The following is an 18,138-nucleotide window of genomic DNA, read 5'->3' as shown; positions in this document are numbered from 1 at the left end:
AGGTATTACCAGGGATAGATTTAATTTTAAAAGTAGGAATGGTGAAAAGTTAGTATTTACTTCAGTCCGCCCAGTACAGAGCCCCTCCCTCCAACACGTAACGAAAAGTTTAAATTACCTTATTGGCTCACTTAAACTACGTTTTGATGACGGCGAAAAATATGTAATTCCTTTTTACCTCTGTCGCTATGACTCGCCTCTTCTTTCATATAGGACTGTTCACGAGCCGAGCTGAGCGAGCTTTTTAAAAGCTCGGCTCGGCTCGAGTCAAAAAACGGCGGCTCGGCTCGACTCGAGCCGAGCTGGGTCTTGGCTCGGCTCGGCTCGAAAATGATCGAGCCGAGCCGAGCTGGCTCGATTAACATATACATGTTTAAAAAAAAAATTGCTACTACCAACGTCAAACTTGAGAATGACTATAAATGCCATCCCATGTTTAGGAATGTAGTGGTTCAGTAAAACACGCTCTTTAAAATATGCTCAAGGCTAGAGACGAGAGATTTTTCCCACGCTTTATTTCATGTAAAAATAGAACGGAACGCTATTGGTGGAGAGAATAAAGACTAAAAGGAAAGCACTATATCAGTGACTAATTTCGCGAGCCGGCTCGTGAGTCGGCTCGACTCGATGCCTGTCGGCTCGGCTCGGCTCGACCATAAAAAAGCTCGCTCGTTAATTAATCGAGCCGCAAAAGTGGCGGCTCGGCTCGGCTCGAACTCGGCTCGCTCGTCACGAGCCCGAGCTGGCTCGAGCTCGAGAGCAGTCCTACTTTCATACCCCCCTTCCCAGGGAATGGGGTCCGAGACTTTGACGCGCGCCCATATTACTCTGTTCTCCATTCCTACTTCTAATATTAAATCTATCCCTGGTATTACTGAGTGATATTAGCGCCTGTCAATCCTTTAACATTATATGTGTATAACACATTTGAGATGACAGAAGTATTTATCTGGTCCCCGGCTACACCCACTGTAATAGAAACTGAGATTTGGTTTGCCTCGGGTGTGTGTATTTTTCTGGAGATTAGAAAAAAAGGAGAATTTTTTAATTTCGTTTGTAAAATCAGCATTAAAAATAAATCTATCGTAAAATAGCATCGCAAATAATATAATCATTAAACCTCACATTTTGGCTATTGTCGGTCCAATGTGCCAGCAGCATAAGTTTAAGGTTTTTAAAATGTAATCAACAAGAAAATAAAAATGTTTTTTATTGCAAACTGTGCGGAAATGGGCTTTGAAAAATTGTGCGGAAACGAGCTATAGGTTTTTAAGGTATGAAAAATAAAACTGTGCGGAAACGGTCGACCACCTTCGAAATACCTTTTCTGACCACCGGTTCTTATATTTGGCGAGGTGGATATTTACTATTTATATTCAACCCTAGATTTAATGAAAAGCTCTGTGAGGTTCAACACTTACCTTTTAATATTACTTAAAGTGTTAGAGACATAATTTTCGTCATCCACAAACTTAAAATGCGAAAAAATCCTTGAAATATCTAGTTTATTATGATATGTTTACTTCTTTATTTGGTTTCGTAGCAATTTATAAAACTGCAATCAAAGTATTGTGTTTGGAAAAGGCCTAGTTAAAATTTTGTTTCGTTTGATGATGTAGTAAGGAGAAATTTCTCTCTAGATGTCGCTCACGTGACGCCTGTTAGTTTCTCCGCTTCGCGTTAAGCCTATTTTATTCAGATTCGCGAGGCATTATAGTCTGTCAAACGAAAGAAGAGCCCTGAGAAATTTGTCCAAATTGGTGTCGCCACCATCGACCCCATAGTACTTTATCAACTTGTTTTGTTTTGTCAATAGTCGTCTGTAATATAGTCTGCTATATACAGATACTTTAACTTATGTCATTAAAATATATTGCAATGCTAGTTCAACAAAGATAAAACTGGTGTCTTGTCGTTAATTTTGTTTTATATTCTTTAATACTCGATGATCGTAAAAAACCATGAAACATAAACGTATTAAATATATATTGCAATATGTATTGGTTCTATTGCGATTAAGCCTATCTGTATATAGCAGACTATATTACAGACGACTATTGACAAAACAAAACAAGTTGATAAAGTACTATGGGGTCGATGGTGGCGCCACCAATTTGGACAAATTTCTCAGGGCTCTTCTTTCGTTTGACAGACTATAGTAGATTCGAAAGTCCCTTGGCTTTTCCGCGAGATGCCGTGAGTGACGTATCAAGGAGAAAAACCCGCCAAAAATCTTCTCCGCAATTTTGCTTTTGCCCCCCAAATTTCAAGTTTTCGAGTGTTTTTTCTGTGTTTTCCCTCATATTTAAATATTGATCAAGCATGTTTTTGGAATCAGAAGAGTTTAAACTCTCAAAAAAGTAAGGTTTTCTTTAGATTTGAGATAATTTTTAAACCACGTCGCTATTCCTTTAATCGTAATATTTCTCCTAAATTACAGGGAAGCTGATACATTAAACTGCAAAAGTTTGAGTCGAGAACGCCTAGCTGTTGTACTGAAATACTCAAAGACGAAATCATGTCTTCGACTGACCATTTGGAAATGAATGGAAACTCCAAGAATGGATTCACCAGTCAGGAATCAATTTCGCCCGTTGAGAGCATGTCCAAAAAGGCCATAATCAAAAACCTCTTAATAATATGCGTGGCTTTTCTCTTCATGTTCTGCGCCTTTCAGGTAACATCATTATATGTATTACCATAAGTTTATCATGCCTCTAAGTAGAGATATGGCTGCTACTCCTATGCCAATAGTGTTTGCCTGGCTCTCTTTAATGAAACCCTATACTCTCTCCGTATCATTTATCACCTCAACTTCAATACAAAATTGTATTGCCTAGCCTAGCGTTTCTTTTATCCCTTTTAGAAATGTTTCAGGACTGAAACCGCCTCTATCTCACGAGAGAGAGGGATTTGGGGTTTCTTAAGTAAAATTTGCTCCCCCCCCCAATGCCTGCCTATACGAAACGTAAAAATCTCCTTTATTGCATTGGATGATTTCTTTTTCCTGTGACCCACTTAGTAATCGTCTCGACCGTTTTGTGGCTGCACCGCGACAGGAATTTCAAAATTTTCTCTCTTCGTATTTTAGCGCTATTCGAGTACTGACGTCACAGTAGCCTGCGGAAGATGCCCAGTTGTAACCCATATTTGTGTACTTAGAGGCATGATAAACTTATGGTATTACCAGAAGGGCATAATAGAAGAAGGATGACACTCTGTATTCTCTTATTGCTTTAGTTATGTAACGTCATAATTCCCAGGCTCACCCTTTTTGTTTTCACTCACGCCCATAAAAATTCAGATGCGCATCGCACCTTAAAGGCCGACTTCCAGTGAAGAGGGTTCTAGCGAACTGAAAACCGAGCATCTAGACTAACAATGGATCGACCGTGCCGATTTTCGAATCCCCGCTGGGGTAAAAGTTGGAAGTGTTCTAGCTAACTGAAAGCCGTACAATGCGGTTCTAGCGAACTGAAGGTGAACAAATGAAATCCTATTAAAATTTATTTCCCCTCGAATTTTTGCTTTCCTCTGAAGGGTATTCTCTATTGTGTATCTTCAGTTCGCTCGAACCGCACTGCACGGCATTCAGTTAGCTGGAACCCTACCGACTTTTGTCCCAGCGGGGATTCGAAAATTGGCACGGTCGCTCCATTGTTAGTCTCGATGCTCGGTTTTCAGTTCGCTTGAACCCTTTTCGCGGGAAGTCGGCCTTTAATTGAATTTTATAATTGTTTGGTAATATAGTGTTACTGATATCAATGATGTCGTTTGATCAAAACGGATTTATGTAAGAAGAACGTTGAGCCGTTGCCTACGTTGATTAACGTAGGCAACGGTTCAACGTAGCTAATTCCCTACCCATCCTAGACTACTTTGCATGTTTTGATAGGAGTGGCTTATAATTTCAAAACTCTCGCTTGGCGCAATTTCGGAAAATATATTTAACCACGAAAATAGAGATAAGAATGACATTTTCGAGTTGTGTTTCGTAGATTAATCTGCACGATGTAATTCTAACTTAAGAGTTACTTTATTCGTTAAGTTACGAGTCGTTGTTACATGGTTAAAAGCGTACTCATGAGTCCCGGTAATCATAGTCGGGTTTCATTATATGCAGTTCTAGTTAGGGCAGAGTTCACCTGTTATTCTACATAGTTCAAATCAGTTTAGTTCCAAATATACAACAATTTTCGACCACTAGAATTCGCTATATACAAAATTTGTGAGAGAACGAAAGTGTATAGGAGCTGTGCTTAGTGACTCGTGACTCGTGAGCTACAAGAAAGAGAAGAATGGGATGGATATAGAACCGGTCCGAGAATTCTAGAAGCGCGCTTTGGCAATTTTTTGGTTTTTAGCCACATCGTAGTATACGATGAGGCTCTTAGTTTGTAGTAGTAGTTGTAGTGGCCGGGGTTGTCGCTTTCGTTATCGTTAGATTTTAGCTTAAAAGGAACTCGATAGTACTTCACCCCACCAATAGGGGTAACTGAACTCAGTTAGAAATTTTATTTTAATTCAAATTTTTTCACTTCGCACTCGGGAATTGAACCCGGGTCGCTGGCCCATAGAGACTGGATAAAGCGTTCGAGTTTTCATCCTTTAGTTTATCTCTAAAGTGTCGGGGACGGGGGGAGGGTTCTTCTCTATCTGTGGGGTCGGATACTTTTGAATTTTTATCTGTGGGGTCGGACACTTTTTTTATTTTTTAGGGTCTTTGAATTTTTTTCTTTTTATTTATGTGCTGATTAAATAGATAACGATGTGGCTACTATTAAGGCCCTTGGGCCATCTTGTTTCTTAGCTACAAGGTATCGATGAGACTAATAGTTTTACCCGAAGAGTAGTGGTGGTAGTAGTAGTAGTAGTATTAGTAATTAAATTAGTAACGGGCGTTGGCGATATGTGATTCACTTTGCCAAGCTGCCATTGAAAAATTATTCCCCCTGACCGGTATATTAGGGGATATTTCACTAGAAGTATATTTATTGTAGTAGGGATAGCGAGAGTACGTAAACGATGCGGCTAATTATGGGCTAGACCATCTTGTTTTCTCAATTGCATTTGTTAGTAATATCAGAAGTATATAATCCTTCTCTTCAAGAGAAGTGTACCACAAAGAGGGGTAAATGTAACGTCGGAACATTTGGAGCAAGGGAAGGTTCATTAAAATTGGCTTGGTTGAGTTAGTCAAGCTTTGTGAATAACAAATAATGATAATTTTTTATTTCAATTAAAACTTGTAAAACAATCATTATTAGTTTGACCTGCCCTGTTGTCGACGTATTCGTAGTGTCAGAGTAACCGCCTTAGACAGTATTAAAATTTTCGTTCGACATTGAAGGGAGAGTGGATTGTGGTGAGGTGATATTTTTCCCTCGCTCATTTTATAATGAAGGGAATTAGAATAGTAATTAGATTTAAGCATTTATTTTACTAGTAAGTTTAAGCATTGCATTTATTGTACTAGTAAGTTTAAGCATTGCATTTATTGTACTAGTAAGTTTAAGCATTGCATTTATTGTACTAGTAAGTTTAAGCATTGCATTTATTGTACTAGTAAGTTTAAGCATTGCATTTATTGTACTAGTAAGTTTAAGCATTGCATTTATTGTACTAGTAAGTTTAAGCATGCATTTATTGTACTAGTAAGTTTAAGCATTGCATTTATTGTACTAGTAAGTTTAAGCATTGCATTTATTGTACTAGTAAGTTTAAGCATTGCATTTATTGTACTAGTAAGTTTAAGCATTGCATTTATTGTACTAGTGAGTTTAAGCTTTGCATTTATTGTACTAGTGAGTTTAAGCATTGCATTTATTGTACTAGTGAGTTTAAGCTTTGCATTTATTGTACTAGTGAGTTTAAGCTTTGCATTTATTGTACTAGTGAGTATAAGCATTGCATTTATTGTACTAGTGAGTTTAAGCATTGCATTTATTGTACTAGTGAGTTTAAGCATTGCATTTACTGTACTAGTGAGTTTAAGCATTGCATTTATTGTACTAGTGAGTTTAAGCATTGCATTTACTGTACTAGTGAGTTTAAGCATTGCATTTATTGTACTAGTGAGTTTAAGCATTGCATTTACTGTACTAGTGAGTTTAAGCATTGCATTTACTGTACTAGTGAGTTTAAGCATTGCATTTATTGTACTAGTGAGTTTAAGCATTGCGTTTATTGTACTAGTGAGTTTAAGCATTGCGTTTATTGTACTAGTGAGTTTAAGCATTGCGTTTATTGTACTAGTGAGTTTAAGCTTTGCGTTTATTGTACTAGTGAGTTTAAGCTTTGCGTTTATTGTACTATTGAGTTTAAGCTTTGCGTTTATTGTACTAGTGAGTTTAAGCTTTGCGTTTATTGTACTAGTGAGTTTAAGCTTTGCGTTTATTGTACTAGTGAGTTTAAGCTTTGCGTTTATTGTACTAGTGAGTTTAAGCATTGCGTTTATTGTACTAGTGAGTTTAAGCATTGCGTTTATTGTACTAGTGAGTTTAAGCATTGCGTTTATTGTACTAGTGAGTTTAAGCATTGCGTTTATTGTACTAGTGAGTTTAAGCATTGCGTTTATTGTACTAGTGAGTTTAAGCATTGCGTTTATTGTACTAGTGAGTTTAAGCATTGCGTTTATTGTACTAGTGAGTTTAAGCATTGCGTTTATTGTACTAGTGAGTTTAAGCATTGCGTTTATTGTACTGGTGAGTTTAAGCATTGCGTTTATTGTACTAGTGAGTTTAAGCATTGCGTTTATTGTACTAGTGAGTTTAAGCATTGCGTTTATTGTACTAGTGAGTTTAAGCATTGCGTTTATTGTACTAGTGAGTTTAAGCATTGCGTTTATTGTACTAGTGAGTTTAAGCATTGCGTTTATTGTACTAGTGAGTTTAAGCATTGCGTTTATTGTACTAGTGAGTTTAAGCATTGCGTTTATTGTACTAGTGAGTTTAAGCATTGCGTTTATTGTACTAGTGAGTTTAAGCATTGCGTTTATTGTACTAGTGAGTTTAAGCATTGCGTTTATTGTACTAGTGAGTTTAAGCATTGCGTTTATTGTACTAGTGAGTTTAAGCATTGCGTTTATTGTACTAGTGAGTTTAAGCATTGCGTTTATTGTACTAGTGAGTTTAAGCATTGCGTTTATTGTACTTGTGAGTTTAAGCATTGCGTTTATTGTACTTGTGAGTTTAAGCATTGCGTTTATTGTACTAGTAAGACCAAGCATTGCGTTTATTGTACTAGTAAGACCAAGCATTGCGTTTATTGTACTAGTAAGACCAAGCATTGCGTTTATTGTACTAGTAAGACCAAGCATTGCGTTTATTGTACTAGTAAGACCAAGCATCGCGTTTATTGTACTAGTAAGACCAAGCATCGCGTTTATTGTACTAGTAAGACCAAGCATCGCGTTTATTGTACTATTAAGACCAAGCATCGCGTTTATTGTACTAGTAAGACCAAGCATCGCGTTTATTGTACTAGTAAGACCAAGCATCGCGTTTATTGTACTAGTAAGACCAAGCATCGCGTTTATTGTACTAGTAAGACCAAGCATCGCGTTTATTGTACTAGTAAGACCAAGCATCGCGTTTATTGTACTAGTAAGACCAAGCATCGCGTTTATTGTACTAGTAAGACCAAGCATCGCGTTTATTGTACTTTTAAGACCAAGCATCGCGTTTATTGTACTAGTAAGACCAAGCATCGCGTTTATTGTACTAGTAAGACCAAGCATCGCGTTTATTGTACTAGTAAGACCAAGCATCGCGTTTATTGTACTAGTAAGACCAAGCATCGCGTTTATTGTACTAGTAAGACCAAGCATCGCGTTTATTGTACTAGTAAGACCAAGCATTGCGTTTATTGTACTAGTAAGACCAAGCATCGCGTTTATTGTACTAGTAAGACCAAGCATCGCGTTTATTGTACTAGTAAGACCAAGCATTGCGTTTATTGTACTAGTAAGACCAAGCATTGCGTTTATTGTACTAGTAAGACCAAGCATTGCGTTTATTGTACTAGTAAGACCAAGCATTGCGTTTATTGTACTAATAAGACTAAGCATCGTGAATTGTGTTCGATTTGAGTATGAGGAGCTAATATTACGAAATAACAGTATTTTCATTGGGAAAAAAACCGTCAAACTGTGTAACGTAAACAGGTGATTTTCAGGCGCTCGGTAACCTGCAAAGTACGTTGAACACGGACGCTGGAATTGGAGTGACGTCGCAGTCGGTGTTGTACGCGACATTGATTCTATCTTCGTTCTTTCTGCCTACTATCGTGATTGACACATTGGGCATCAAGAAGGCTCTGGCCTTCTGCCTGGCTCTCTACATTCCGTACATTGCCGCCAATATGTATCCACGATGGGGCACAATGATTCCCGCTGCCATCATCCTGGGATTAGGTGCCGCACCAATGTGGTCCGCCAAGTGTACCTACCTTAACGAAATTGGATTCAGGTAAATTACCAACTTTTTTTATAAGCATGTACAAAATTCCTACACTGGCTTTGCTCATGCAGTTGTTTTTGAACCCACAAAGTGTCTGCTTTTTTATTATATACATAGTTTTCAGGCTAGGGAGGTTCATACAATGCACTTTTTGTCCACAAGTAGCCTGGCCTCCTTGTGTAAATGATATGTATCCTCCTAGGCTGAAAACTATCTATATCTATATAAATCAACTAGCTGTTACCCGCGGCGTCGCTCGCGTGTAATAGGAACTTCTATCAAAAGGATATAAAGAATGGGTATATTATACTGATGACTAATATTTTTGTAACACGTCCCTAGGAGCGAAGGCACTCGGCGTTGCCCGTCAGCCCGTCTGGACATTTTTATTACTTTTCATGCGGACATTGTTCTTTAAAGAAGGGTTTTTAAGTTTTTGGCCGCCATTTAAAAAGATGGTTACAAATCGAACCCAAAAGACAATTCAGCCCATCTATAGGTTAAAAGAAACCAGTGTACTAAATATTTTTGAAATCGGTGGAAACGCACGGACTTTATTGCATAGAGAAGATTTTTCACATTTCTGGGCGGCATTTTTTAAGATGGCGGCAGATTGGAAAAATCTTTCTTAGTACGCGCCTACTACTTATGAGTAACGTTCCTGCAAATTTTTAGCCTTCTGGGGCAAGCGGTTTGGGCTGGGCGTTGATTATCAGTCAGTCAGTCAGTCAGGACTTTGATTTATATAGATATAGAAGTCCTGACTGACTGACTGATAATCAACGCCCAGCCCAAACAGCGTGCTCTAGAAGGCTGAAAATCTACAGGAACGTTACTCATAAGTAGTAGACGCGTACTAAGGAAGATTTTTCCAATCCGCCGCCATCTTAAAAAATGGCGCCCAGAAATGTAAAAAATCTTCTCTACACAGCAAAGTCCGCGCGTTTCAACCGATTTCTTAAATATTTAGTACACTGGTTTTCCTTAACTTATAGACGGCCTGAATAGTCTTTTAGGTTCTATTTCTTCCCATCTTTTTAAATGGCGGCCAGAAATGTAAAAAATATTCTCTATGCAACAAAGTCCGTGCGTTTCAATCTATTTCTTAAATATTTAGTACGCTGGTTTCCTTCAACTTATAGAGTGCCTTCGCTCCTAGGGTGCTACCAAAAAATTAGTCATCAGTGAAATCTACCCATTCTTTAAATCATTTTGATGGAAGTTCTTATCACACGCGAGCGACGCCGCGGGTAACAGCTAGTGTATAATAAGGATACAAGTGATATCATAAGTGATAAATTAAGTTAATTATTCACTTATGGTGATATAGATAAGTGGTTCGACATGAAACTCTTGTCTTTTTAAAGTCATGGACTGGATGATAATTGAAAATATTATTTTAGATACGCTAGAATGAGCCGGAATTCGCAAAGCACAGCATCTGAAAACGAAACCCTTCTGAATGCGACCATCGCTAGGTTCTTCGGCATTTTCTTCGCTTTCTTTCAATCTAGTCAGATTTGGGGAAACCTTATATCCTTCCTCGTTCTTGATCAAACCGCTTCTCCAATAAACGTCACCAACGGTAAGCCTAATTAAATTACGCTGTTCACCTGTAAGTCTAGCATACCATGGACGAAGCAATACTGAAGGGCCGATGGCAGCCCATAGCGCCCCATACTATGCGACTAAACAACCAATGTTAAGTTTACTTCCCCCTTTTCAGCCCCAAAATGGAGGGGGGCTATGAAAATTGCTGAGTCAAACCCCGGAAAAAAGCTAGCGCCATCTAGGCAAAATAAACGCGTTAGCTACTTCCCTCTTTAGAACGTTGATTCCCCCATATGCCCCTCACTATCCGGTTTGCCACTATGTGCCGCTAGAAGGCGAATTAACAAGTATTTTCATGAATTCATTTACTAACATGAAGGTCTCTCCGGCTTACCATACATCGCCTCTTACTCGGCAGTAGGAGGAGCCTATTTAAAAAAAGATGTGGCGAACGGGAAGTTGCGATCAGCTGTTATATTTAAAGCAAACGACGCGTTTTAACAGTAGGCATAGGCTTAGCAACGAAACTCGCGTGTTATAGGCTTATCGTGGTTTTAGGTGTTATATTTTGGTATTTTGTTTATTAATTTTGATGTTATCAAAGATTTGTTGTTGTCAAGGCTTGCTCCAAAGTTTGGCCAAGGCTTACGTGTTCGGTTACAGTTCTTACATTCAAGTCGTCAAATACGGTACAAGCACTCGATATAATGCTTTTTACGAGTTCAAGTTCAGGATTATACAGGGTGTTTCTGGAAAGTCTGGCATAAATTAACAGGCATGTTCCTTGGGTCAAAAGGAGTCCGAAAGGTCCTATGACGTTTTGGGGTTAAGCGCTCCGTTGCGATGTTATGGGCTCTCAAAAGTAGGCCGAAAAACAAGGAGATTTTGCAGAATTATAGTATTAGTATTGTGGTTTTGACGCAATTGTTTTCGATTATTGTACATAAGACAATGATCGAAATAAGTTAAAACCTAGTGGAAGACCGTGAACGTGTTAAACGGCCAAAAGCGTTAATCCCTTTGTTTTTATTAATGATTGTAATTAAAGGTAAGGAAAGTAGCTCAGATATCGGTTACTTGTTTGTTCAGATGTACTGGTAACTGACCAGTCTTTTATTCATTATTTCAATTAGACACATTACTTTTACAATAATTCGAATGAACCCCTTAACCTTTACAATAATTCAAATGAACCCCTTAACCTTTACAATAATTCGAATGAACCCCTTAACCTTTACAATAATTCGAATGAACCCCTTAACCTTTACAATAATTCGAATGAACCCCTTAACCTTTACAATAATTCGAATGAACCCCTTAACCTTTACAATAATTCGAATGAACCCCTTAACCTTTACAATAATTCGAATGAACCCCTTAACGTTTACAATAATTCGAATGAACCCCTTAACCTTTACAATAATTCGAATGAACCCCGTAACCTTTACAATAATTCGAATGAACCCCGTAACCTTTACAATAATTCGAATGAACCCCTTAACCTTTACAATAATTGAATGAACCCCTTAACCTTTACAATAATTCGAATGAACCCCTTAACCTTTACAATAATTCGAATGAACCCCTTAACCTTTACAATAATTCGAATGAACCCCTTAACCTTTACAATAATTCGAATGAACCCCTTAACCTTTACAATAATTCGAATGAAACCCATTACATTTACAATAATTCGAATGAAACCCATTACATTTACAATAATTCGAATGAACCCCTTAAGTTTTACAATAATTCTAATGAACCCCTTAACCTTTACAATAATTGGAATGAAACCCATTACATTTACAATAATTCGAATGAACCCCATTACATGTACAATAATTCGAATGAACCCCATTACATTTTTTTTATATAATAATCTAAGCTTTGCCTATGAAGGGATATCCACACTAAGCCTTTGGCTTGTTTACAGGTGGGTCCCTTTACAATGCATAGAGGGGTGGTGGCTAGTCCCTATGCCACAGCTAACCGACAGCGCCCTATACTAACTATTACCGTTAACCTCAGCAAGTTTTGATGGAAAGGAGAAAACGGGTTAGACCGCGGAGGAAAACTTCTTTAACAAGCGGGGAGAGAACTTGCAAACTCTACGCAGAAGGATTTGTTCCCAGATTTTCACCCGGTGCCACAGTCCGGGATCGAACCCGGGATCCTCTTGCTGCGAGGCGAAAGCGCTAACCGCTACGCCACCGCACGAGGTTCAGGTCCCGACGGTTGAAGTTTCCCGGTTTCTCTCAAGCGTCTGTCGACTACCGTAAATGTTTGTCGATTGGGAACTTGTCGTTGAGGAAAGTGCTCCTGGTACAAGCGCCGAGCTTCCACCGCATTTCCCCGAGCCAGTCCATAAATAAGATGCATATCTGAGTACTCTGCATTCCTGAAGTAGACCATGATTAGAGGACGTACCGTTACGACTGCGACAAATAATGTGGTTCATGCACGATGGCGCACCGCCCCATTTTAGTCTTTAAGTTAGAGCATATCTTGATGTTGCGTTTCCCCGGAGGTGGATAGGTCGAGGCGGAACTGTTGCGTGGCCAACAAGATCTCCCGATCTCAACCCATGCGATTTTTTTTTCTTTTGGGGCCATCTCAAGGACTTGGTATACCGAAGTGAAGTTCGCGATGTCCAAGACATACGACAAAGGATAATTGATGGATGTGATAGCATCCGTAACACGCCAGAAATCTTCGAACGTGTTCGTGAATCTTTCAAACGAGTGAAACGACGCGCGCAAGTTTGCTTAAACGTTGATGGGTCCCATTTTGAACAATTTTTGTAGAACAATGTAATTGGGTTTCATTCGAATTATTGTAAAAGTAATGGGGTTCATTAAAATTATTGTAAATGTGATGGGACTCATTCGAATTATTGTAAATGTAATGGGGTTCATTCGAATTATTGTAAATGTAATGGGGTACATTCGAATTATTGTAAATGAAATGGGTTCAATTCGAATTATTGTAAATGTAATGGATTCGATTCGATTTATTATAAAATTTAAGGGGTTCATTCGAATTATTGTAAAACTTAAGGGGTTCACTCAAATTATTGTAAAACTTAAGGGGTTCATTCGAATTATTGTAAAGGTTAAGGGGTTCATTTGAATTATTGTAAGAAAAATTTGTCTAATTGAAATAAAGAATAAAAACTGGTCAGTTACCAGTACATCTGAACAAACAAGTAACCGATATCTGAGCTACTTTCCTTACCTTTAATTTCAATCATTAATAAAAACAAAGGGATTAACGCTTTTGGCCGTTTAACACGTTCACGGTCTTCCACTAGGTTTGAACTTATTTCGATCATTGCCTTATGCTCAATAATCGTGAACAATTGGGTCAAAACCCCAATACTAGTGCTATAATTCTGCAAAATCTCGTTGTTTTTCGGCCTACTTTTGAGAGCCCATAACGTCGCAACGGAGCCCTTTACCCCAAAACGTCATAGGACCTTTCGGACTACTTTTGACCCAAGGAACATGCCTGTTTTGTGCCAGACTTTCCAGAAACACCCTGTATTTTGTTGCCATTTTAAAATACTATCATGTTATGAGTTAAATGTTAACAACTAAATTATATGAGTAAAACGAAAACCCGATACAGGTAGATTAACCAGTATCCCAAAGAACTGTCTGCTTAATAATAAACGGTAAGACACGCCCGAATGAAGAAGAATTTCCAGTATGGTTCCTATTGGATATAAAATTTACGTCACACGAGTGGCGCGAAAATTTGGCTCCTCCTATCGCTTTTTGAGAGTGGACTACAGGGGAATGCTTAACATGGACATTCATGTTAGTAAATGAATTCATGGTATTTTGCAACTTACTCCCTCTGCCATCGATCCTTCAGTATTGCTTTGCCCATGAACATACAACATATGTATAATATGGAATCATGAAATTCACATATTACTGTAGTATAGTTCGACAAAGGCAAATGAAAATTATAGACAGCGAGGCCATTCCATTAGTGACATGGGTGAAGAGAACTTTAAAGGGCGTGGGGCTGCGTCAAGAAGCACCTTTAGAAGCAATGCGAGTTGGCTAGCCTCCTACGTGTAGTGAACTCTGGCTCCATCTGGCGTTTGCCTCTTGGCGAGTTGGAATAGACCTCTCAGCCCCTGCGGGACGCGCTTTGGTTTCTCTACAATTTGAAATTACAGAAATGGTCTATAAGGATAGCGTTAGTTAGTAAACGAACATGGCCCTCGTCCCGCAGTATACTATGGGAATGTTCCCAAATGATTACTAGTGCAAGGACGGAAACCTAATTACATTTACGTGGTTTACACAACAAAATCTTCCATGATCCAAAAATATTCTAACGCCCCGATTGACTCTTGAACCGAACTATTTTTGTCATGAAGAGGAAAATCATAACGTTGTAAAGTTGATTGATTAAAAGAAGCCAGCGAGTGAGCGAGACTTAGAGGACTAACATCTGGAAGGATGTATTAGAAAGGAGTGGGAATCAGTACGATGGAGTTTACAATTTCAAGTACTAGGGGCCGAGGGGAAAAATTCAAGATGCAGTAGTCAAATCTCTACTGCATAACTCGACCGTGAACCTTGTCGCCGCAGGGCGCTGGCATCATAGTATTTGTAGGGCTGGAAGCTGCTATTGTACTAGGCCCCGCACGCCTGTTAGGCACAATGGACTCAGACCTGATAAATTCTAGGAACTTAATTAGGATGATTAGAGCGGTGTAACAATAATGTACATAAATATTCTCATTTGAAATACACATTTTAAAGACAATTTAATATTTTCAACTCCTCTATGACCCACGCTGTGACTATTTTCGTGGTGAGACAGCCCTGGTCTTAGTATGAGTACAGTGGCAGCATGATGCATCACACTAGGCAGCGCAACTCTTCTCGTACATGATAAGCGACCCAAAAGAAAACAGACCCATTTCTTAACATGCGTTAGCCTCTCCATTATAATACGTCCTCCCAGGTATAACATCACATGGATGGCTATCATCCATACCAGTTCCTTACTTTCTGCCAGCAAAGTTGATCCGGTTATCATGCTTCCGCTACGGATGATGTCCAATGCGAGAATAAATGGCATAAAACCAATACTACGCTATAGATTTCACCCCAACAAAGCTGCTATGACTTGTTACACACCCCGGTTTTGTGCCCTATACCAAAAAGTTTCTTCTGGTTCTATATCACTTGGTATTTGTTTACGTTATTTCTTCGGCATCAGTAAACGTTAATGTTGAATTTTTTTATTGCAGGTAATTTGAATGAGTCGTCGTACAACATTTCAAGAGTTATAGTCGAATGCGGTATTGATTACGATTTCGTAAACGAAGTAAGCAGTGAACAACTGAAACCTCCGAGTGACGTCAAGAGATATACTCTGATGGGCGTATACTTGGGAATGGGTTTGGTGGCCGTTGCACTCTTGCTCATATTCCTAGATCCACTTGACCGGGATAACGGGTCCAAGGGTTCTTCTGCCAACAAGGAGACACTGACTCCTACCCAATTAGTCATGGCCACCTTCAAGCATTTAATCTCCAATAAAGCTCAAATGATACTTATTCCATTGACCATGTACAGTGGCCTAGAGCAGTCTTTCTTCACCTCCGAATTTACCAAAGTAGGTACATTGTTGATGATTTTTAAAAACCAATAAGTATTCTACAAAGCCCGGTTTTCACTGCCGAAAATTTCACGGAACAGTAAAAAAATCCGCCAAATTTGGGGAAAATTCCTTAGAAAAACGGCGGCGAAACCTTTTCACTAAAACTTGTAATATGAAAGAGTGCGAGCTCGTGGAGACCAAGACTTACCAGTTATGTTGAAAATGCACCAATAGCAACCAAGAGAATTTATTGTCTTCGCAAAACCGTTAATTTTTATCATATAAGCCAAACTTCTTTAACAAATCGTTTTACTACACATTTTTATAAATTTAACTCGACAACACAAACGCCTTCAATTAAAAAAAAAAATAAATGGCGTCGAAAAAAACCTCACGAGCTGACCACGTCACGCATTCGTCGATTCCTATTGGCCACCGCTTCCCTTTCCGTAAAATTTTGCGGAAAAATAGAAAACCAATTCCGTGCTTGCCGCCCAGAAAACACGAAATTTTGCGGCAAGTTATCTCTGAAAAAAGGCACGGAACTCGGTTTTTCCTGCGTTTTGGGCCAGTGAAAACCAGGCTTTAGCAACTTTTTGGAGGAGGAGGGGGGGAAGATAACCAACAGCGATCTGTAAAATTCTACTAGTCCCCTATTCAATGTTTCACCGTTTCCGAAACTGGCAACCGTATTTCCGGAAAGTCATTTTGAACTATATAAGTTGGGCGTGGTTTTAGGGATCGGTTAACGTTTTAGCAAAAGTGTATAGATATAAATACAAAAAGTACACTTCATTAACAATTCCTTGCCTTTGGTTGTAGACGACATATAAACTAGGAAGCAAACAACACTCCTCTCAACCGCCTATAGGAACTAACCTAACACGGATTAGCTTATTACAGAAAGTAGTACATGATGCTGGCGATCCAAACGTTAATTTTTGGTACTAGAGCTAGCATCCGGTACTTTATGAGCCTATTCGCGGCTTGTTCCCCGTGCCACGGTCGGGAAGGTGGGTCGATAATATTCAGGGGTAAAGGAGGGCTTTCCATATTACACGGCGCCAGCAAGTTTCAACGAAGTGTACTTTTCGTTTCCCCTCTATATACTTTTGCGTTTAGGTTACTATATCCTTACCATTACTGCAATTTGTATAAAGTTAGTTGGGAAGTCAAAAATTGAATGGTGTAGTTGACTGCGTTCAACGAGATAAAGTGAAAAACTAGCAGAAGTAAGATGACACTAGAAGTAAAGAGCTCTAGCATTGGTAGTAGATCCTGGCATTATCTCTCCATTATCCACAGATTGGTGGCTAACCGATTATTTATATTTATAAACAAAGTTGTGGATTATAATACGATTTAACATGTAAGTTCTGTGGATAATTTTCGAGTATGGATAAAGATAAAATAACGTGGATAATGGATAGATAATGCCGAGCCCTACCTGGCACTAGTGAACAAATTTGAGGATTTTATGTCACTTCCACCGCGCCTACACTAGAGAGAAAAAAATTGGTCGAGTTCCAAAAAATTTCCTACCCCCTTCCCCTCGAACTAAAGCCGCGGAACAAGGACGCGGGTGCTTGAATCTAGTTCGGCCGTCTACCACCACGAGCGTCTCACGTTTTGGAGGGAAAATTCAGAAACCGCTACCAGAGGGCCAACCGTTGGTGTCTTATCAAGAATATTCACTTTCGCAAAGTGAAGAATTTGGTTACCTCGATTCTTCTAGTCTCTTATCTTGCTTCTGCATCTAGTTACATATAACCTGTCTTTTCGGTCCGTGCGACTGAACGCATCTTTGTGACGTCTCCAAAATATAAAACCCATCATAAAAACAGCTCGTTGGTGCCCGGAAGGTTTTAGGAATTATCAGTTGTCCTTCATACAAACAAATAAGACTTTTCATTGTGTTTTAGGCGTACGTTGCCTGTTCATGGAGTCTATCCAAAATAGGACTAGTAGCGATGGCTTTCGGCGTGGTGAACGCGTTTGTGTCACCCTTCTCTGGTCATTTGATCAAACTATTGGGAAGAAAAGCTGTCTTCATACTAGCCGCTCTTGTCAATTTGGGTTGCTGTATCGTTATGCTTCTCTGGAAGCCCTCGCCTGACGATAGTCGTGTCTACCTTTTCATTTTGGCTGGACTGTGGGGCGTAGGGGACGCCGTCTGGCAAACCCAAATTAACGGTAAGTACTCCAGTGCTCTAGAAACTGAGCACAGACGGTGAATTTCTTCCACCTCAATGTCTCACTGTCCCTTATTTCTATTCAACTTTGGTACAACCTAAGTTTATAAGATATGTTCCATAAGTAAAACACATCCAATACTTCGAAATGCTAGCTAGAGGCTTACTGAGAACTATAGTTCGAGAACGACGCGAGAATTTACTACACTCGGTTTTAATAATAATAATATTTTAATTAATAACATACGTTACAGGCATGGATTAACTAACGCTAGGGATTGTCCGTTCCCCCTAAAAGATAAAGTATG

The 18,138-nt window shown here is 39.1% G+C and overlaps 2 protein-coding genes across 2 annotated transcripts in view; both read left to right on the top strand.

Moving 5' to 3' along the window:
• LOC149651866 (unconventional myosin-Vb-like) overlaps positions 1–18,138 on the top strand; it is a 419,287-nt gene that overhangs the window by 299,294 nt on the left and 101,855 nt on the right. The gene's annotated exons all lie outside the window — the stretch shown is intronic.
• Positions 1–18,138, top strand: part of LOC149651867 (N-acetylglucosamine transporter UNC93A-like) — a 28,588-nt gene that overhangs the window by 3,259 nt on the left and 7,191 nt on the right. Inside the window, exons 2-6 of the mRNA XM_089848973.1 lie at positions 2,441–2,677; positions 8,176–8,468; positions 9,863–10,044; positions 15,286–15,653; positions 17,561–17,831. Of these exons, the coding sequence (XP_089705099.1) occupies positions 2,519–2,677; positions 8,176–8,468; positions 9,863–10,044; positions 15,286–15,653; positions 17,561–17,831 (1,273 nt within the window). The 5' untranslated portion in view covers positions 2,441–2,518. The remainder of the gene's footprint in view (positions 1–2,440; positions 2,678–8,175; positions 8,469–9,862; positions 10,045–15,285; positions 15,654–17,560; positions 17,832–18,138) is intronic.

Source organism: Phalangium opilio, unplaced genomic scaffold (assembly GCF_054372755.1).
Source record: "Phalangium opilio isolate 3A_F unplaced genomic scaffold, DU_Popi_V2 ptg000082l_1, whole genome shotgun sequence".
In the NCBI taxonomy this organism is placed as follows: Eukaryota; Metazoa; Arthropoda; class Arachnida; order Opiliones; family Phalangiidae; genus Phalangium; species Phalangium opilio.
This window is presented reverse-complemented; position numbering and strand designations above follow the sequence as displayed.